Source organism: Oncorhynchus mykiss, chromosome 7 (genome assembly GCF_057628025.1).
Source record: "Oncorhynchus mykiss isolate SJ-2025 chromosome 7, ASM5762802v1, whole genome shotgun sequence".
NCBI classification, from domain to species: domain Eukaryota; kingdom Metazoa; phylum Chordata; class Actinopteri; order Salmoniformes; family Salmonidae; genus Oncorhynchus; species Oncorhynchus mykiss.
In genome coordinates, this window is record NC_143028.1 from 24,077,564 (window position 1) to 24,100,735 (window position 23,172).

The 23,172-nt window shown below is 42.3% G+C and overlaps 1 protein-coding gene and 1 long non-coding RNA gene across 2 annotated transcripts in view; both read left to right on the plus strand.

Annotated features, from left to right (window-relative positions):
• Window positions 1-23,172, plus strand: part of LOC149982357 (uncharacterized) — a 61,130-nt gene that overhangs the window by 31,354 nt on the left and 6,604 nt on the right. The window lies entirely within an intron of this gene.
• On the plus strand, window positions 1,016-13,006 carry LOC110527621 (uncharacterized). The gene is made up of 2 exons (XM_021609022.3): window positions 1,016-1,606; window positions 11,234-13,006. Exons 1-2 carry the CDS (start codon window positions 1,279-1,281, stop codon window positions 12,298-12,300), a joined length of 1,395 nt encoding a protein of 464 aa, XP_021464697.3. The 5' UTR covers window positions 1,016-1,278; the 3' UTR covers window positions 12,301-13,006.

A 23,172-nucleotide genomic window follows, 5' to 3' on the forward strand; every position in this document is an offset into this window, starting at 1 on the left:
ACGGGTGGGTGTTGCCATCGTGACCAGTGAACTGAGATAAGGCAGAGCTTTACCTAGCATGGACTTGTAGATGACCTGGAGCCAGTGGGTCTGGCGACGAATATGTAGTGAGGGCCAGCCGACTAGAGCATACAGGTCGCAGTGGTGGGTGGTATAAGGTGCTTTGGTGACAAAACGGATGGCACTGTGATAAACTGCATCCAGTTTGCTGAGTAGAGTGTTGGAAGCAATTTTGTAGATGACATCGCCGAAGTCGAGGATCGGTAGGATAGTCAGTTTTACTAGGGTAAGTTTGGCGGCGTGAGTGAAGGAGGCATTGTTGCGGAATAGAAAGCCGACTCTAGATTTGATTTTCGATTGGAGATGTTTGATATGAGTCTGGAAGGAGAGTTTACAGTCTAGCCAGACACCTAGGTACTTATAGATGTCCACATATTCAAGGTCGGAACCATCCAGGGTGGTGATGCTAGTCAGGCGTGCGGGTGCAGGCAGCGAACGGTTGAAAAGCATGCATTTGGTTTTACTAGCATTTAAGAGCAGTTGGAGGCCACGGAAGGAGTGTTGTATGGCATTGAAGCTCGTTTGGAGGTTAGATAGCACAGTGTCCAAAAATGTGATTTTGATATTAAATAAACAGTCAACATGACTCCAAAGGATTTGAATTTGTTGAATTTGTTAATAGTCCATATTGATACAGAAACACTAAACCATGATTTATATTTATTAAGAACAAGTTGATTGACAAAGTCATGAAAAATTGGAAGAATTTAAAAATGATCCATGTCAGAAGTATGGTTCAAAGCAAATATGTAGTGAGTGTAAAGTTTGATTCGTTTTTAATGAGTGAGAATTTAAAACAATCAACACGTGATTCTCTTTGAACGAGTTAATATAATATTAAACCTTTATGAAATAAATGAAAAATTTACATTTTGGTTCCTCAACTGCGTTGCCCACTCCAGTCAGCAGATGGCGATGTGCGTCTTTTAGATACAGGCGACGCTGCCAGTGTGACGTATAATCTAGTGGACGGGCGCTCCTTCAACAACAACAGCTAGTCAGACACTTCGGTAGCTTTCTAGCAAACATAGCTACAACATTCACGCTCTTTACACTGTTTTTGGTGTATATTAGTCGCTGTGTATTAAACACACTTCTGTCGTATGTACTTGTTGGCCCATTTAATTATATGTTTACGTTGTTTGTCAGCTAGCTGGTTTGCTAAGTTATCTTAGAACTAAGCTAGTCGCTAATGCTAGCTAGCTAACATCCCCGACCATGAGTTCACCAAGCTACTCTCCTCCTGATAAAGAAGAGGTCTGCTGGACGGAGAAAGAAGCTTTCGTCAAAGAGGAGGAGGAAGAGAAGGATGTTACAATACAAAAAGAAGTAGAGGGTGAGGCTGTTACCGTGAAAGAAGAAGAGAAAGACGTTTCAGTGAAAGAAGAGGAAGACGCGTTCAGAGTGAAAGAGGAGGAGGATGTTACAGTAAAAGAAGAGGAGGAAGAGAAAGAGGAGGAGGATGCAGTTTATGGAGTGAAAGAGAAGGGGGAGATGACGGTCACATTGGAGGAAGAAGAGGAGAATGGAGATATGTTTAACACCAGTAAGTACCGTCTCTGCAGTCGTTGAACCAATATGCACTTGAATGTTGTTCTGTAGGAATGGCTGAAGCTACACTGTAACGTGTAGAACATCAAGAGTGGACCATCAACAAAACGTTAACAATTGATCAAATGCATCCAATGACAATGTCTGAAATACTGTAGTCCTCAATATCTCTTATTAGATTGTCCAAATATGTAGTCTTAAAGGAGCAATCAGCTTTTTGTTTTACTCCAATGTTTGTCAGTAAATATAAACAAACACTGTATATCCTCAAAACATGGTTAAAGCTATAATGTGGATGTCATGGATGGTTGCATTTCTCCAGCCCCATCCCTCAGCTTTTTACCGAAACAGGCAGGGAGTACGCTTTGTTATTGTTTCTACTAGAGGTCGACCGATTATGATCTTTCAATGCCGATACCGATTATTGGAGTACCAAAAAAAGGCGATACCGGTTAATCGGACGATTTATATATATATTTATATACACACACATTTTTGTAATAATGACAATTGCAACAATGCTGAATGAACAATGAACATTTATTTTAACTTAATATAATCCATATATAAAATCAATTTAGTCTCAAATAACGTGAGAACATATGTTAAAAGGAACCACCAGCTTTCATGGGTCTTCAATATTCCCAGTTCAGAAGTTTTAGGTTGTAGTGCAGAAAGCAGAGCTTGTCTGCATGCTCCCCTGTCAATCAGCTCCTCTGCTTATCATAAATGACCACCCCTCACTGAACACTCTCTCGCTTGGGACCTAAGAAGGTGAGGGACAAAGAAATGTCTTTGCCAGTGGAGCGAATGATTGAAGTCTGTCCTCATTCTGCTTCCACCACTCCAAAAGCAAGCCGCTCTTTCTGTCAATGACAGGCTCTGTGAGCTAATGCTCAAACTCAATTTCAAAACAACACTGGACTTCCGCCTTGCTCTCTTGGCTTCCAAGTATTCTAGCGTAGAGGCTGTCCACCAGACTGGGTGGCTGATCTACCTGGACTCTTTGCCTTTTTGCACCTGGATCTAGGTCCTCCTCTTCACTCGTCCCATCTGCTGTGGCTCTGGGATTTGGTTTCCTTAGTAGGTCAGACTCCTCCTTCAGCCACTCTTTTGCTTTCTCTAGTGCTGTCCCTGAGCTGAAGGCATAGCTCTTGTAACGTGGATCCAGGACAGTTCCAGCACCAGGCACTTTGTCTCCTCGGCCTTGGAGAACCTCCTTGTCAGACTGTCCAACATGGTCTTCTGAAGTTTTTATGCCTTGAGTAGAAGAACCCTCCTGCTGTAGCATCAGATTCAGCACCGACACACTGGGGATGCTTCATGCTGCAGTAGAGTTGTAGTGGCTCATCTCCAGTGTCACCTCCTCCATAGGTGCCAGAGTCTCAATTAGGTTAGAGACAATGTCCCACTGTGCAGCAGACAAACTGCTGATGTGTCTGTATTCACCTGCATACACACTCAGTGCATGCCTCTGTTCAAACATCCTTTGCAGCATGTGTAGTGTTGAGTTCCAGTGAGTTTGAACTGTTTGGATGATGCTGTGTTTGGGAAGGCCAAGCTCTTCCTGAATGGCCCTCAGCCTCTGTTTGGCCAGTACAGAGTGGTCAAAGTGAGTTGCACAGCTCTGACAGGATAGTCCATCATTGATTACAAGCTGTAGGGTGTGTGCACTGCAGCTGAAGTCTGGAAGCTCTGCCGGTCTCATACCTTTCACCATGTTTGCCCCACTGTCCCTGAGGACCAGCACTACACGTTCTGTGTGGATTTCCCAGTATTCCAACATGGTCAAAAACATCTCTCTGATGTAGTTTCCTGTGTGTGATCCAGTCATAGTCTTGACATTCAGCACAACCTGCTTTCTTGTCCAGACATTGTCAATGAAATCAGTGCCTGACCAGCAGTCAGTTGTGAATGCCATATGTGGAGCGTTGACTGGTGCCACCAGATTCTTCACTTTCATCACAACTCTTTCATGTGTTTTATCTAGCATTTCGGTGCAAAATAATGTTTTATCTTTGATCCTGTACCGGGGTTCAGCAAGAGTAATCAGCTGCTGAAAACCAACGTCAGACACCACTGTGAATGACTGTTTGTCAGTGGCAATAATCTCAATAATTGCTACATCCATCTTCTTGGCCGTCTGGTCTTTGTCCTGCCATTTTGCTTGTTTATTAAAAAGTTGTAAGATTGTAGTCTGTGACGTGTCTGTATCACTTTTTCCTTGTGAAGAATGTGTTTGCTTTTTCATCATTGCTTCCTTATAGGCTTTTGGGTCGGTGTTCTTAAGGTTATTCCTCAGGTTCGTGGTATTTTTTGATTTAGCCGTTGCTGACCCCATGCTTACATGTTTTTTTTTTTTTTTTTTTTTACAAATAAGACACCTTGCTTTCCCTGGTGCCAATTCCATGTAATAGTCCCACATTGGTGCACTGATTTTCTCTGCCACCTGTAAAACACACACACACAGCTCTGAAGTGACAACGATACTGAAGAGTCTGCTTAGGAGACAAATACTTTCAACTGTTTGAATAATAAAAATTGAGTTTAAGTTACCTGTGTTGAATGTTGAAAACAAAAACACATTTATATATGCAGGAAATCCTATTTTAATAGTGGGCATGGTAAGAATTGACTACCAAAGTGTGAGTCATAATCCCCATGACACCTAGCAAAATCTGAAAAGTGGTTCCTTCATTCATTTATTCCATAGGATATTTTTTAGATTCACTTAAAATAAGGTCTATGTTTCGTGTAGGTTTACACCACCTTGCCACTTTGATAACTGTGTAGATATCCATAGGACAAGGTAACTCTGATCAATATAAGCGAAGATCATTTTTTTTGTAGAATGGATTTATGAAAATATGTTGACAAATGTTACCTTATCCTAGTGAGATTTACACGGGTATCAAAATGCCGAGGCGTTTTAAGCCTGCATGAAACACAGACCTTATTGGAAGTAGATCAAGACCTTCTCTATGGAAGACATGAATGGTAAAATAACGAAGGAACCCATTTCAAGTTCAGCCGCGTGTTATTATAGGAATTATGACGCGTCTACTATTTCGCTCTAAACCATATACCTTTGACTATTACGAGCCTGCTGCTGCCTACCACCCCTCAGTCAGACTGCTCTATCAATTATCAAATCATAGACTTAACTGTAATATAATAAACACACAAATACGAGCCTTAAGTCACTATGGTCAAATCCGGAAACTATAATTTCGAAAACAAAACGTTTATTCTATCAGTGAAATACGGAACTGTTCCGTATTTTATCTAACGGGTGGCATCCATAAGCCTAAATATTGTTGTTACATGGCAAAACCTTCAATGTTATGTCATAATTATGTAAAGTTCTGGCAAATTAGTTTGCAACGAGCCAGTCAGCCCAAACTGTTGGATATACCCTGACTCTGCGTGCAATGAACGCAAGAGAAGTGACACAATTTGCCTAGTTAATATTGCCTGCTAACATGAATTTCTTTTAACTAAATATGCAGGTTAAAAAAAATATCCTTCTGTGTATTGATTTTAAGAAAGGCATGGATGTTTATGGTTAGGTACAGTCGTGCAACCATTGTGTTTTTTTCACAAATGCGCTTTTGTTAAATCATCCCACGTTTGGCGAAGTTGGCTGTTCGCAACAAGCCAGGCGGCCCAAACTGCTGCATATACCCTGACTCTGTTGCACAGAACGCAAGAGAAGTGGCATAATTCTCCTAGTTAAAATAAATTAATGTTAGAAGACAATGCTAACTAAATATGCAGGTTTAAAAATATATACTTGTGTATTGATTTTAAGAAAGGCGTTGATGTTTATGGTTAGGTACACATTGGTGCAATGACAGTGCTTTTTTCACTAATCGTTTTTGTTAAATCACCCATTTGGCGAAGTAGGCTGTGAATCAATGATAAATTAACAGGCACCGCATCGATTATATGCAACGCAGGACAAGCTAGATAAACTAGTAATATCATCAGCCATGTGTAGTTAACTAGTGATTATGTTAAGCTTGATTGTTTTTTATAAGATAAGTGTAATGCTAGCTAGCACCTTACATTGGCTCCTTGATGCATTCACATAACAGGTAGTCAGCCTGCCATGCAGTCTCCTCGTGGAGTGCAATGTAATCGTCCACAATCTGTGTCCAAAAATGCCGATCACCGATTGTAATGAAAACTTGAAATCGGCCCCAATTAATCGGCCATTCCGATTTAATCGGTCGACCTCTATGCTACACAGCGCGATATCAACCCTGAACATATTGGGTTGTATTTCTCCACTACTTCACTGTATTCCTGCCGTAAGCTCTGGACCATTACACTGGATAATCGCACCTAGCTAGCTGCTACCGAGTGGCCCAGTCCCGAAGCTAGCCTTGAGCCATCTACCGGCCTGCTCAGTGGACCCTATGATCACTCGACTACACAGCTGATGCCTCCCAGACTCTTCACTAAGACGACTAGAAGCCACTACATCACCGGTTTCCTGCCATAAGCTCTGGACCTTTGCACCGGACGCATCGGATTGGCTATAGTGGCTAACGCCCTTGTTCCGAAGCTAGTACCAGTTAGCCTCGAGCCAGGTGCATCTCTCAGCTAGCAAACAAAATTACTCCAGCTACAATACCTCTTTTGCCAATTGGCTTGGACCCTTTGTCAACACGGAGCCCCACCGATCCATCACGTCTGGTCTGCCGCCGTAATTCCGTCCGATATGCCCTCAACCGGCCTTTGCCGGACATCGGTGATGCCCTTGTCCCGACGCTAGCACCAGTTAGCCTCGAGCCAGGCGCATCTCCTGGCTAGCATAGTAACGACTACCTAACGGTTTCCCTGTTTCATACAGTTGAAGTCGGAAGTTTACATACACTTAGATTGGAGTCATTAAAACTCGTTTTTCAACCACTCCACAAATTTCTTGTTAACAAACTATAGTTTTGGCAAGTCGGTTAGAACATCTACTTTGTGCATGACACAAGTAATTTTTCCAACAATTGTTTACAGACAGATTATTTCACTTATTCACTGTTTCACTGTTTCACAATTCCAGTGGGTCAGAAGTTTACATACACTAAGTTGACTGCCTTTAACTTCTCTAGGGTATGTGGGACGCTACCGTCCCACCTGGCCAACATCCGGTGAAATTGCAGAGCGCGAAATTCAAAAATACTAAATTCAAATATTTAACATTCTTGAAAATATATGTTATACATCAAAATAAAGCTTAACTTCTTGTTAATCCAGCCAAAGTGTCAGATATCAAAAAGGCTTTACAGCGAAAGCACACCATGCGATTATCTGAGGACAGCGCCCGCATACAAACACATGAAAATCCTTTTTCAACCAGGCAGGTGCAACACAAAAGTCAGAAATAGCGATATAATTAATGCCTTACCTTTGAAATTCTTCTTCTGTTGGCACTCCAAAATGTCCCAAAACATCACAAATGGTCCTTTTGTTCGATAATGTCCTTCTTCATGTCCCAAAAATGTCAATTTATTTGGCGCTCTCAGAAATACACCGGTTTCAACTCGCCCAACATGCCTACAAAGTATCTAATAAGTTACCTGTAAACTTGGTCCAAACATTTCAAACCACGTTCCTAAACCAATCTCAGGTACCCTAAAACGTAAATAATCGTCGGTGATGCCCTTGTCCCGACGCTAGCACCAGTTAGCCTCGAGCCAGGCTCATCTCCCAGCTAGCATAGTGATGACTACCTAACGGCTTCCCTGGTTCATATATTGCTGTTCACTGGACCCTATGATCACTTAGCTACAAAGCTGATGCCTGCTGGACTGTTCATTAATCACGGTACTCCATTTTGTTTATTTTGTTTACCTGTCGGCCCCAGCCTCGAACTCAGGCCCTGTGTGAAGTTAACTGACCCTCTCTGCCCATTCATCACCATTTTACCTGTTGTTGTTGTCTTACCCATTGTTGTCTTAGCTTGCTCTCCCAATCAACACCTGTGATTGCTTTATGCCTCACTTTGTCTCTCTCTAATGTAAATATGCCTTGTATACTGTTTAGGGTAGTTATCATTGTTTTATTTTACTGCAGAGCCCCTAGTCCCACTCAACATGCCTAAGAGAGCTCTTTTGTCCCACCTCCCACACATGCGGTGACCTCACCTATCATAACAAGTGCCTCCAGAGATGCAACCTCTCTTATCATCACTCAATGCCTAGGTTTACCTCCACTACCCACACCCTACCATACCCCTGTCTGTACATTATGCATTGAATCTATCCTACCACGCCAAGAAATCTGCTCCTTTAATTCTCTGTCCGCAACGCACTAGACGACCAGTTAGCCTTTAGCTGTACACTCATCCTACTCCTCTGTTCCTCGGGTGATGTAGAGGTTAACCCAGGCTCTGTGTCCCCAGGCGCTCTCATTTGTTGACTTTTGTAACCGTAAAAGCCTTGGTTTCATGCATGTTAACATCAGAAGCCTCCTCCCTAAGTTTTAAATTAATTTCTCCAGAAATGTCTCTCACTATTGCCACCTGTTACAGATCCCCCTCAGCTCCCAGCTGTGCCCATGACATCATATGTGACTCGTTTGCCCTCCATCTATCTTCATAGTTCGTTCTGTTAGGTGACCTAAACTGGCATATGCTTAATACCCCGGCCATCCTACAATCCAAGCTGGATGCCCTCAATCTCACACAAATTATCAAGGAACCCACCAGGTAAAACCCTAAATCCGTAAACATGGGCACCCTCATAGATATTATCCTGACCAACTTGCCCTCCAAATACACCTCTGCTGTTTTCAATCAGGATCTCAGCAATCACTGCCTCATTGTATGCATCCGTTATGGGTTCCTGGTCAAATGACCACCCCTCATCACTGTCAAACGCTCCCTAAAACACTTCTGCGAGCAGGCCTTTCTAATCAACCTGGCCCGGGTATCCTGGAAGAATATTGACCTCATCCTGTCAGCAGAGGATGCCTGGTTGTTCTTTAAAAGTAATTTCCTCACCATCTTAAATAAGCATGCCCCTTTCAGAAAATGTAGAACTAAGAACAGATATTGCCCTTGGTTCACTCCAGACCTGACTGCCCTCGACCAGCACAAAAACATCCTGTGGTGTACTGCACTAGCGTCGAATAGTCCCTGCGATATTAAACTTTTCAGAGAAGTCAGGACCCAATACACACAGTCAGTTAGGAAAGCAACGGCTAGCTTTTTTAAACAGAGATTTGGCTTCCTGTAGCTCTAACTCCGAAAAGTTTTGGGACACTGTAAAGTCCATGGAGAATAAGGGCACCTCCTCCCAGCTGCCCAATGCACTGAGGATAGGAAACACTGTCACCACCGACAACTCCACGATAATCGAGAATTTTTTGACTAGGCTGTTCAAACTCTTTCGTATCGTCCGAGATTCCTAAAGATTGGAAAGCTTCCGCAGTCATCCCCCTCTTCAAAGGGGGTGACACTCTATACCAAACTGTTACAGACCTTTTTCCATCCTGTCCTGCCTTTCTAAAGTCTTTGAAAGCCAAGTTAACAAACAGATCACTGACCATTTAGAATCCAACCGTACCTTCTCCGTTGTGCAATCCGGTTTCCGAGCTGGTCATGGGTGCACCTCTTCCACGCTCAAGGTACTAAACGATATAACCGCCATCGATAAAAGACACTACTGTGCAGCCGTCTTCATCAACCTGGCCTGTTGTCCAGACCTCTGGCAGTCTCTATGGGGGTACCACAGGGTTCAATTCTCGGGCCGACTCTTTTCTCTGTATATATCATCGATGTCGCTCTTGCTGCAGGTGATTCCTTGATCCACCTCTACGCAGAGGACACCATTCTGTATACATCCGGCCCTTCTTTGGACACTGTGTTAACAAACCCCCAAACGAGATTCAATGCCATACAACACTCCTTCTGTGGCCTCCAACTGCTCTTAAACGCTAGTAAAACTAAATGCATGCTCTTCAACCGATCGCTGCCTGCACCCGCCCGCCCGACTAGCATCACTACTCTGGACGGTTCTGACTTAGAATATGTGGACAACTACAAATATCTAGGTGTCTGGTTAGACCGTAAACTCTCCTTCCAGAATCATATTAAGCATCTCCAATCCAAAATTAAATCTAGAATCGGCTTCCTATTTCGCAACAAAGCCTCCTTCACTCACGCTGCCAAACATACCCTCGTAAAACTGACTATCCTACCGATTCTTGACTTCGGCGATATAATTTACAAAATAGCCTCCAACTCTCTACTCAGCAAACTGAATGCAGTCTATCACAGTGCCATTTGTTTTGTCACTCATACCACCCACCACTGCGAACTGTATGCTCTCGTCGGCCGGCCCTCGCTACATATCCGTCGCCAAACCCACTGGCACCAGGTCATCTATAAGTCTTTGCCTGGCTGCCTTAACTCAGCTCACTGGTCACCATAGCAACACCCACCCATAGCACACGCTCCGGGAGGTATATCTCACTGGTCATCCCCAAAGCCAACACCTTCTTTGGCCGCAGTTCTCTGCTACCAATGACTGGAACGAATTGCAAAAATCGCTGAAGTTGGAGACTTATATCTCCCTCACTAACTTTAAGCATCAGCTATCTGAGCAGCTTACCGCTCGCTGCAGCTGTACACAGCCCATCTGTTAATAGCCCATCCAACTAGCTACCTCATCCCCATTTTTTTTGCTCTTTTGCATACCAGTATTTCTACTTGCACATCATCATCTGCACATCTATCACTCCAGTGTTAATTTCCAAATTTGTAATTACTTCGCTACTATGGCCTATTTATTGCAGTGCCTCCTTACTCCATTTGCACACTCTGTATATAGATTTTTCTATTGTGTTATTGACTGTACGTTTGTTTATTCCAAGTGTAACTCTGTTTTTTTGTCGCACTACTTTGATTTATCTTGGCCAGGTCACAGTTGTAAATGAGAACTTGTTCTCAACTGGCCTACCTCGTTAAATAAAGGTGAAAAACAAAATGTAATTAAAAATACATTTTAAAAATCATAACTTTTTTGACAACACCCAATTGGATACTGTCATTAACGCGGTTCTTAATACTGTAGCAAACATTATTTTAAGTAGGACATTCAAGCGAGCCTTACAATTATAATCCAAAGTAGTTTGAAATGCACTCATAAGCTTCCTGGAAATGGAGGTTACTTCCTGAGTTTTCCCCCATTCACATTCAGAATACATTGTGAAAACTAACATCGTTGCCATTTTTGCTCTAAACAGATATAGTACATCCATAACTATCGGTTTCCTCATTAGTGGGGAGGAGTTTCTACATCCAAATTGCATGTGCATCGCCCTCGTGCCGCAATTTTAGCAAACACAGAAAGGGGCCTATATTGGAGACCAAAAGTCGTCTGGCACACTGCTTAGAGTTTCAAAAACATGAATATCTTATTTCTAGCCTACAATCATCGATGATACTACTAAAATATGACTATTGTTGCTCATTTTAAGACAATTGTCAAATAATTTTAACATTCATAACAGGCGTCAATTGTTGTACAACATGGCTACGCTGTTGTCATCACCTTTTACAGTGGATTTCCACTGCTGTGGGCCTTTAACCAGCTGTCTGACTTTGTTGTTCACACAGGAGAGATATGGGACTATCGTGGATCCTCTGGGGAGCCTCAACAACCTCATGATGCTGAAGAGGCAGAGATGAGTCTCTCCAGATCAGAACACCTCAATAAACACCTGCAGAGATCCACAGGGAAGAGACCTCACTGCTGCTCTGACTGTGGGAAGAGATTCACCTCCTCATCAGGCATTAAAATTCATCAGAGAATCCACACAGGAGAGAAACCTTATAGTTGTGGTCAATGTGGAAAGAGGTTTACTCAGTCAACAGGCCTGATATCACACCAGAGAATACACACAGGAGATAAACCTTATAGCTGTGATCAATGTGGGAAGAGTTTTACTACATCTAGCACTCTGACCTTACACCAGAGAATACACACAGGAGAGAAACCGTATAGCTGTGGTCAATGTGGGAAGAGGTTTACTCAGTCAACCGGCCTGATATCACACCAGAGAATACACACAGGAGATAAATCTTATTGCTGTGATCAATGTGAGAAGAGTTTTACAACATCTGTCTCTCTGATTTTACACCAGAGAATACACACAGGAGAGAAACCTTATAGCTGTGGTCAATGTGGGAAGAGTTTTGGTCAATCTGGCAATCTGACAGTGCACCAGAGAATACACACAGGAGATAAACCTTATAGCTGTGATCAATGTGGGAAGAGGTTTACCACATCTGTCTCTCTGACAGTGCACCAGAGAATACACACAGGAGAGAAATCTTATAGCTGTGGTCAATGTGGGAAGAGTTTTGGTCAATCTGGCAATCTGACAGTGCACCAGAGAATACACACAGGAGAGAAACCTTATAGCTGTGATCAATGTGGGAAGAGTTTTACTACATCTGGCTCTCTGACTTTACACCAGAGAATACACACAGGAGAGAAACCTTATAGCTGTGATCAATGTGGGAAGAGTTTTACTACATCTGGCTCTCTGACTTTACACCAGAGAATACACACACGAGAGAAATCTTATAGCTGTGATCATTGTGGGAAGAGTTTTACTACATCTGGCTCTCTGACAGTGCACCAGAGAACACACACAGGAGAGAAACCTCGTAACTTATAACTGTTGTCAATGTGGGAAGAGTTTTACTACATCTAGCCAGCTGACTTCACACACAGGAGAGACATCTCTTAACTATAATCAATGTGGGAAGAGATACTCTGATAAAAGTTCTCTGATTAAACATCAGAAAATACATGAAGGAGTTGTTTCATGATATCAATGAAATAATGACACAATGCAGAATGTTTTAACATTGTAGTAGGAGTGTTTTAATGATGTCACAATGTAGAACCCTAATCGTTTGCCCCCTGTTCTATTGATTTAAGCATTATATGGATATTAGCCTCAGGGTGAAAATCCAGGCTCTGAATTGAAAGACTACTATTTATGTGATATAACAAAAGTGACTAACGAAAAAAGAGTTGTGTTACACTTAACACGTTGGTGACCCACTTGAATCAAAATGCAACACTGCAAAATGTTTAGGTTTTCAATATATCCAAACTGTTTCTGCATATTGGTTATTGATTTGAACATGTTAAAACTGTGTTTTTACATTACGCTATTCCAATTTAGCAAAATGTAATTGAAAAGAAGACTATGCCCCAAGTCCAATATACGTTCGGTTGAAAGTGAAAGTTGAGAAGATGTATTTTCCGGTAGTTTTTTCAATGACTTAAACATCTTAATTTCAATGTTCTTGCAGCCTATACACATGGACACAGTATAATAAATTGGTCTATAATACATTTTATTAACAATCCTACATCACTCCAGCATTTCTTGACAACATTCAAGTGCTAATTGTCTTTTTTCCACTACTGAAGTAACATGACTCAAGTCACTTTATATTTCAAACATTCAGCCTGACAAAAGATACATGTTTTATTATTCCATGCCTCACCATTAAGTGAATTATTGCCAATACATATTAACCTTTCTAGGGCGGAAACCCTCAACAACATTCCGCCGAAAAGGCGGAATTGATTGTTAATCTACCCATCTTGTCTGATTTCAAAAATGCTTTCCAGCGAAAGCACAACAATCCAGCCAGAGAAATATCCGCCATTTTGGAGTCAAAAGAAGTTAGAAATATTCACTTACCTTTGATGATCTTCATCAGAAGGCCCTCCCAGGAATCCCAGTTTGACAATAAATGACTGATTTGTTCCATAAAGTCCATAATTTATGTCCAAATAGCCACTTGTTGTTAGCGTGTTCAGCCCAGCAATCCATCTTCATGAGGCGTGAGCACTTCGTCCAAACAAAAACTCTAAAAGTTCCATTACAGGTTATAGAAACATATCAAACGATGTATGGAATCAATCTTTAGGATGTTTTTAACATAAATCATCAATAAGCTTCCAAACGGAGGATTCCTATGTCTGTAGAAAAGCCATGGAACGAGAGCTAACGCTGTCGGGAGCGCGCGTCATGAGACCAAGGCACTCTGCCAGACCACTGGCTCAAACAGCTCTCATGAGCCCCTCCTTTATAGTAGAATCCTCATTCAAGTTTCTAAAGACGGTTGACATCTAGTGGAAGCCTTAGGAAGTGCAACTGTATCCATATCCCACTGTGTGTTCGGTAGACCAAGCTTTGAAAAACTACAAATCTCAGATTTCCCACTTCCTGGTTGGATTTTTCTCAGGTTTTCACCTGCCATATGAGTTCTGTTACATTCACAGACATCATTCAAACAGTTTTAGAAACTTCGGTGTGTTTTCTATCCAATACTAATAATAATATGCATATATTAGCATCTGGGACAGAGTAGGAGGCAGTTCACTCTGGGCACGCTATTCATCCAAAAGTGAAAACGCTGACCCCTTTCACAAAAAGGTTTTAACAAAGGGGTGTACTTTAGCACGTATAGCTCGTTAGCATGTAGGGCGCACTGATTGGTGTCACCTCGTTAGTCAGTATGTGTTACACCTGTGCTGGCTTGTCCATCTCGTTAGTGGGACGGTGTTTCACCTGAGCTGGTCCAGGTTCTATTTTAGAGTGTCTGGCTCAGTGCTCCAGTTGTCTTGATAGATGTGTAGAGTCAACACCTTTTAGTTGCGCCACCTTTTTGGTTTAAGATGTTTTCATTTCAGGTTGAAGCTTCTTTCTGAAGAGAGCTTTTTTTTGAAGAAAAATTAATACAAACAAGCAAACCTGGTCGGTTCCGGGGATTGGTATAGCAAATACCGTAAGATTTTCATGGACTGAAAAGGAGATGGAACCTTGGGGCAGGGAAACTTTTGGAAGGACCATATTGATGGGATGCCTCAGGATAGAGGTGAAGGAAGTACTCTGCCTTCAAGGCAACCCAAATGAAAAGGGTTTTGATGTGACGTTTCACAAGCAAGAGAAACATGATGATGTATTGAAGATGGCAAAGGAAGCGGAAAGAAAAGGACCCCTGTGCCATTATGCGGTGACCAGCCTGGCAAAGAAGAACTTCAGGGTGGTCACCGTAAACATGTACAATCCGCACGTGAAGGATGAAGAAGTGAGGGCCTTTCTGGGGAGATACATGGACAATGTCTCCTCAGCGAGGTACCTCAGGGACTACCTGGGTTTCTGTATCCAGGTCTTTGGGTCAGTTGTCTGGGCGGCTGTTGCCTGTTTTCTTCACGGATCACGACGGGGTGTTCCTGCAGGTGGGGTCGCCAGTCTGCCTCTTCGGTAGGGGGTACTGGAAGTTAGATCGGGATATACTGGAGGAGCAGGCTTTCGTTGATGCATTTTTTTGTTTCTTTCGGAGGCTTGACGGCCTCCGGTCCATGTGCGAGGGGGTGTTAGAGTGGTGGGATTTAGTCAAGGGGAGGATAAGGGCTTTTATAATAGGATATTGTAGAAGGAAAAAAAAGGGAGGAAAGGAGGGAGGTGGATCGTATCCAAAGGTTAATTGAACTTGAGTACGAGGCAGGCAACCTCGGCGGGTCGATTGACTGGGAGAGATTCGCAGCCCTAAAGGCGCAGCTCAGGGAGCTGCAGGAGCAGAAGGCTCGAGCTTTCCTGGAGCGTGCGCATAGTGGCTTTCTAGAACATAATGAGACTTGTTCCGCTATGTTCTTTAAGTCGGTTAGGGCCAGACAGAGTAGGAAGGTAATGAAGGGAGTTAGGGAAGAAAATGGTAGTATAGTAAGTAAACCAGAGGAAATGGTCAGGGTGACAACTGATCATTTCCAAGGTTTATTTAAGGAAAGGGAAATAGATGTAGAGCAGGGAAACGTGTTTTTAGAACACTTGTCCCGGCGGTTGCCAGAGGACATTAGAGACGTGATGGAGGCCCAGATCTCACTAGAAGAGGTTGAGAGCGCTCTTAGGAGGATGGGAAAAGGGAAGGTGCCTGGGATGGATGGGCTGCCGGCTGAGTTTTACCTCAAGTTTTGGGGTATACTTGGACCAGTGGTTCTCGAAGTCTTGAAGGCCATCCTTGAGACGGAGGTCCCGGGGGGATCAATGGCTGTTGGTGTGCTGTCACTTCTTTATAAGAAGGGGGAAGCAACTGACCTTGGCAACTGGTGGCCATTGACCATGCTGTGCGTAGATTACAAGATTCTTGCAAAGGTTTTAGCAGACCGGTTGCGCACAGCCCTTCCCTACGTCGTCCACGAGGATCAGACGTGCGGGGTAGAGGGCCGCTCTATAAGATGGAACCTACAGTTGATCAGGGATTCCATCGCTTGGGTTGAAGATAGAGGGCTGCCTTTAATGGTAGCAGCGCTAGATCAGGCGAAAGCTTTTGATCGCGTGACTAGATCTTTTCTATTCAGGGTGTTAGGTAGATTAGGATTTGGGGAGAAGTTTATAGGATGGATCCGTACTTTATATGTCGGAGCGGGGTGTCGAGTTAGTGTAAATAGTCACTTAGGTGACGTTTTTGACCTCTCGTCTGGGGTCAGGCAGGGATGCCCACTCTCGGCTCTCCTCTTCGTTCTGTACATGGAGCCTCTGGGGGCTGCCATTAGGGCAGACACAGGGGTGGAAGGCTTGTTGATCCCTGGAAGCCGTGGGCTGCGTGTTAAGATGACGCAGTACGCCGACGACACTTCCTTGCTGTTGTGCAAGGACTCGTGCCTGACAAGGTCCCTTGCCATCTTTGGGGATTTCACCCGAGCGTCGGGAGCGGTTCTGAACCATGCAAAGTCTTCCGTCAAATTTTTCGGAGGGGGTTATCTCTATGTGAAGGGGCCCTGAGGATTCTCGGGGTTCATTTTGAGACCTCCGGCTCAGCGACGCTAAACTGGAACATGCGTATCGCAGTGGTACAGAGGAAGCTAGCAATGTGGAAGGCTAGGTATTTGTCTTTTATGGGCAAAGTCCTGGTCCTAAAGGTGGATGTGTTGCCGTCTCTTTTGTATGTGGCATACCCATTGCCGGCTTGTCTGATACCCATTGAACGGATAGGGACAGGTTTCTGCTCTGGCTTCTCATAAGTCTCTTTAAAAAGGGACTGTGGGAAGCCAGGCAGAATTTAGTCAAGACAGGGAGAGATTGGGGGGTGGAAGGGATAGTGAGAAGGGTGGAAGGTGATTTGAGGGGGAAGATGAAGAGGGAGGAGAGGAAGTGGGGGAAGCATGCGGCACGGGAGAGGTGGAAAGGGGGTTTAGGGCTGGGAGTGTTAGAGTGAGTTTGGTAAGGGGATAGATTAGGGAAGGGGAGATAGGGAAAGGGTTAGGTATTGGTTAGGTATGACGGGGAGGGACGATGCTCCCCTGAGGTTTGTTTTTGTTTGATGTTTTTGTAAATACAATTAATTAAGAATGAATGAGAATTATGATTTTGTAATAGTATGAATGGTATTGATTGTAATAAATTATTTTAACCACCATTTTGGTTTGCTTCCCGTCTTTAAGTTTGGTTTGGTGTGGTTTTTTGTTTTGTTTTCCTCTTCTTTGGCAGATTTAGTGGGTCTCATGGTGGGTGCCTTTTATGTCCCAGTTGTTGTTACTAGTCAACTTTCAGTGGACACCCATAGTGTCTTTCAGAGCCCCTCCTAAAAAACAAGCTTGTATTTTGGGTTGGATATTGCATCCAATTAGTATTTTAATCAATGGCATTTCCTTAGAATGTTCATTAGTCTTTCAGTTGTTAATCTTGTTATTTTATCCTGTTTGTGTACTAGATATTTCTGTTTATTTTCATTGTTTTTTCCTGTGAAGCCATTGTGTTGCATCCATGTCTGACATGTGCTGTATAAATAAAGCTTGATTTGATTTCAACAAATGAACCCAATGACTGACCAATCAACAGACTCCTGGTCCCTCTTAGTATGAAAATCAGTATCAACCCCATGTCAAAGGATTCAACTTCTGAACATCGAAACAAACAGATGGATAAAGCAGATCAATCCCACTTTTCAAGCGTGGTGGAGTGGTAAACACCTCCCCCGGCTCTACCAGGGGCTTGAGGTGGTCTCCCACAGTTCTGCTTATGTCATGTTCTGTGGCCTTGCTGTTCCATTTCTTGACTGCCCCTGCAACACAGAAACACATTTAGTCATATTATATAAAACATTCAAAGTAATGGATATGGAGCATCTATGGCCTCAGTTACCCCTGGCACCTAAATGTGACTTCTGTCATCTGATCACTACAAGCTGCATTAGGTTCAGATCTGCCAGGATGGGCATTGTGTTCGGAATTTGTGTCTGGCCACCAAATATTCATAAGCAATGTAAAGAGATGGGGTGAATGAGTGGGGAAAAGTACATTTGACACAAACGACCTCCTAGTGGTTAGAGCGTTGGACTAGTAACCGGAAGGTTGCAAGTTCAAACCCCCGAGCTGACAAGGTACAAATCTTTCGTTCTGCCCCTGAACAGGCAGTTAACCCACTGTTCCTAGGCCGTCATTGAAAATATGAATTTGTTCTTTACTGACTTGCCTAGTTAAATAAAGGTAAAATTAAAATAAAAAAATAATATCAAAGAACAAATGTGTGTGCCTGAGGGGAAATTAACTTTCATACAGTCAAAAGGGGTGAGAAATTACACCAATATCAGTGGACAATTTGCACTAATGTAAATAAAAATAGATGATGGAACATATTCCCTTTTGCTTATGTGATGAACCCCTGTACCTGTACACAACCAATCTGTAAATAGCACCCGACTACCTCATCCCCATGTTATTACTTACCCTCTTGCTCTTTTGCACCCCAGTATCTCTACTTGCACGTCATCATCTGCACATCTATCACTCTAGTATTAATGCTAAGTTGTAATTATTTTCGCCTCTAGGGCCGATTTATTGCCTTACTCTTCTACATTTGCACACACTACATAGATTTTTCGATTTTTCTTTTGTGTTATTGACTGTACGTTTGTTTATGTGTAACTGTGTCGTTGTTTGTGTCGCACTGAGAACTAAATGAGAACTTGTTCTCAACTGGCCTACCTGGTTAAATAAAAAATAAAAAGGGGACATAAATATTTACCATCTAACCATTTTTTACCTCTCACTTCTCTGGCTGTAGAAGTGTTCTTCCTAACCAGTCCCTCAACTGCTCTCTGACTGAGCTCCACCCTCACTGGGTCTTCAGAGGAGAGGAAGACTGAGGAGGGATGGAAGGATGAATGGATCAGTCAGTCAATAAAGTGTAGAGCTGCTGTCTATGCTGTCTGACAAAATCACTATTTTAGTAGTTCATTAAAGTAAATAAGGCTTTATGACTGCTGAATACCAACTATCAATAACTTCGATCATATATTTTCAGGTAGAGATACATCCTTGGAACGTCCCTAGCCCATTGAAGTTGACTTTTAAAAGGGTTAAGGTTAGGGTTTAGGGTAGGGATATCCCAAGGATCCCAGATAGCATTGACCATTGTGCATTAGTCTCTTTCACATAGCAGGTGTAAAAGAAACACAGACAAGTAGGTGTGCAGGTCATTATGGTCATTGTAGTTTAAAAATAGCATCTAATTATGCCAATCTGTATGTGGGGCTGTTTGAGAAGAATGTGATTGTCAGCCCTAACAATCCATTCTAGCACCTCATCAGGCTCTGGAAAAGGCTTCATTGATGACGTGTTCCTTCTATTCCAGGGGACAGCAGAGGAACTTCATCAATTCCACTCTTTCATCAATGCAAGCAGTGAACATCTGACATTTACCCTCTCCTTTGATGCACATGAAACAAGTTATCTGGACATTTTGATTAAGAGGGAGGGGAGTGGCTTTAGCACAGACCTATACAGGAAGCCGATGTACAGGAATTCCCTGTTACGCAGAGACAGCTTACACCCTAGCTGTCTGAGATACATTGGTATCGAACATGTTAAGACTCCTAGGGGAGGGATGTCACGTGATGCAGCAAAGCTAAGACAGAGCTCCCGATAAATCTTTAACAAACTTGTACTAAAACTCGATAACTTCACCCATACTGATTACTACACTTTAGCCAAGTGTGATGATATGCCTACAAGTCAAAAAAAGACAAGGGAAGCACTGAAACAGGCCAAGAGTCGGCGAAGAACCTCTGGCCATGGCCTCTTCGGAAACACAAAATGGCCTTATTACTGCTAGCTGGGCTGTGTCCCACTACCCTGCCTTATTACTGCTAGCTGGGCTGTGTCCCACTAGCCTGCCTTATTACTGCAGAACTAGTAGGACTGTTTTGCTGGATTATACTATAGCTGAGATCCCAATACCCATGTAAACATAGCTTACTGACTGATCAATGAGGTCAGATCCCAATACTCATGTAAACATAGCTTACTGGCAGATCAATGAGGTAAGATCCCATGTAAACATAGTTTACTGACAGATCAATGAGGTCAGATCCCAATACCCATGTAAACATAGCTTACTGGCTCAGCAATGATGTTAGATCCCAATACCTATGTATTGCGAACAGGTCGATTGTAGTGGTAGCCGTTTCGATGGTGACGTACTTTACAGTTATTTCGACCGCAGTGGTTATTGGAGTCGTGGTTTCCTGGAAGAAACCGTTGTTGTGCATCATCTTTCAACGCTCCAATACCTGATAATGACCAAACCTGTGTAGGATATTTGGGAATTAAACTTGAATTAACCTGAAAGCATTGCTTCATAGTAGAAACATCTGTTAGGTTGCTATAATGTGTAAAGACCCACCTCATTGGTTAATATTCCCTGTAGTAGAAACATCTGTTGTGTTGGTAGAATGTGGAAAGACCCACCTCATTGGTTAATATTCCCTGTAGTAGAAACATCTGTTGCGTTGGTAGAATGTGGAAAGACCCACCTCATTAGTTAATATTCCCTGTAGTATAAACATATTTTGGGTTGGTAGAATGTTTTACATTCATATTTATTACAAATCTGCAGTTGTCTGACTATTCTATTATTATTTAATGAAAGAAATATAAAATGCACTTTTTGTCTGGAAATAAAATAAACATTTATCTGCGTTAACCACTCCAGTCAACAGATGGCGTTGTGCGTCTTTCAGGCGAAGCGATCTGCATGACGTATAATCTAGTGGACAGAACACTTCTTTAACAACATCTAGTCAGCCACCTCGGTAGCTTCCCAGCGGAAACATTCAAGCTGTTCAGACTGCTTCGGTGAATATTTGCCTCTGTATTTGAAACATAATTATGTCTTTTAACTACTTTCCCCATTTAATGTCATATTTCCGTTTAGTCAGGTAACGGTAGCTGGCTTGATAAATTAGCCTATCACTAGGCTAGTCGCTAACTAGCTAGGTTAGCAGGCTAACAACCCCAACCATGAGCTCGCCAAGCTACTCACCTTCTGCTAAAGAGGTCTGCTGGGCGGAGAAAGAAGGTATTTGGCTGAATGTTGTCGTGAAAGAGGAGAATGAAGAGGAAGATGTCACAGTAAACAAAGAAGTAGAGGGTGAGGCTGTTCGTGATGGAAGAGGAAGAAAAAGTTTATACTTTTTTGGACTTGAAAGAGGAGTATCCCATAGCTAGATAGCATTAGCTATAAAGTATTGTTCAGTTTGTTCTCCTAAACAAAGTTCCTATCTCGTTCTTGGTACCACTTAGGACCAAAACATTACCCCATCTAATGGCATATATCAATTGTCAATTCTAGATACTCCCATCTCAAATACACCTCCTCCTGGACAAGTTCACCGAGACAGTGAGCCTCTTAGGTCATATACTAGATCAAGATAAGGGCAACCTCAGAGGGGACATACAATAGTTACAGACACATTCCCATATGAAGACAAGCCTGACCTCTCCCCTCTCTGGGCCCCTAGTGACTAAGCCCTAGCAGAGAAGGGATAACTGCAAACTGCCAACAGTATTATCCAAAAGAAGACATTCTGATGACATATCTCACATAAGCATTATTATGTAAATAAAACATTTATTTATGAATGTTACCTAACTAATTCTGATTCATCCCCAACAAAGAACAGATACGATTTTGTTCTTAACTGACCTGCCTAGTTAAATAAAGGTTATATTTAAATAAATAAAATAATATTTTTTGACAAACCGTTTTTTACAAATCCGTCAAGGCAACAACTTTGAGAAGGGAAAGGAAAGGTTTCAAACCAATTCATGAATGTTATTGAATCTGGGTATGTTTCGCCTTTAATGTAATGGCATGAAATAAATTGGCTGAATATTACACAATGACCTATCAACAGCTCTAATAATTTGACCCCAACAGGAAATCTTCACTGGCAATTCTAGAATATACTATATATCCTAGAAACCTGGTTAAACTATCATTATGTCATCATAGATTAATTCTAGAATATAATATATATCCTAAAAACCTGGTTAAACTATCATTATGACATCATGGATGGATTATAGAATATACTATATATCCTAGAAACCTGGTTAAACTATCGTTATGACATCATGGATGGATTATAGAATATACTATATATCCTGGAAACTTGGTTAAACTATCGTTGACATCATGGATGAGTTCTAGAATACACTATATATGTGTATAAAACCCACATAGCAATCAAACAACCAATCTGCAGTTCAAACACTGTTTTGGTAATAAGATGATAGGGTTGGAGAAATGTAACTACTTTCAAATTCATAGACATACCTATGGATGCAAGGACTGAACATCCATGATTTCAACATTATAGTTTTATCCATGTTGATGCTATACAGTGTTGGTTTACATTTAGACATTGGAGTAAAACAAGCTTATTTTGGGTTCTGATAGGGTACAACAGTTGAACTAAGCTCATGAGGCATGTGTTAAATTCTTCAAGAATCAATGGCTATAAATAAATAATTGAAAAGTCCAAAAATTGATGTAGCAGTTGCATATTTCCCCTTTAACACCGCATATCAGTTCAACAACTGCAGAGTTTGTGCCTCTGTATTTAAGACAGTACTTCTGTTAGTCAGGGCCCGGTTTCTCAAAACCATCTTACGACTAAGTTCACCATTGGATGCCTTGGATGTGACAGTCATCTCCACCTCATCTTTCACTCCAAAAACTGCATCCTCCTCTTTCTCTTCCTCCTCTTCTTTTACAGTAACATCCTCCTCCTCTTTCACTGAAACGTCTTTCTCTTCTTTAACTATAACAGCCGCACCCTCTACATGTTTGTGTAATGTAACAGCCTCCTCTTCCTCCTCCTCTTTCACGAGAGCTTCTTTCTCCGTCCAGCAGACCCCCACCTCTTCTTTAGCAGGACGAGAGAAGCTTAGTGAACTCATGGTCGGAGATGTTAGCTAGCTAGGCTAATGCTGACTTAACGAGCCAGCAAGATGACTAAAAACAACAGCACCGTAAATAGGAAATTAAAATGGATAACTAACTAGATGACAGAAGTGGGTTTAAACCACAGTGGCTAATATACTATAAAGCGTCTAAAGAGCTTTATTGGTTTGGCTATTTTGTCTGGCAAGCTACCGAGCTGGCTGACTAACTGTTGCTGCTGTTGAAAGAAGCGTTCCGTCCACTAGATTATACGTCACACTAACAGCATTACCTTAA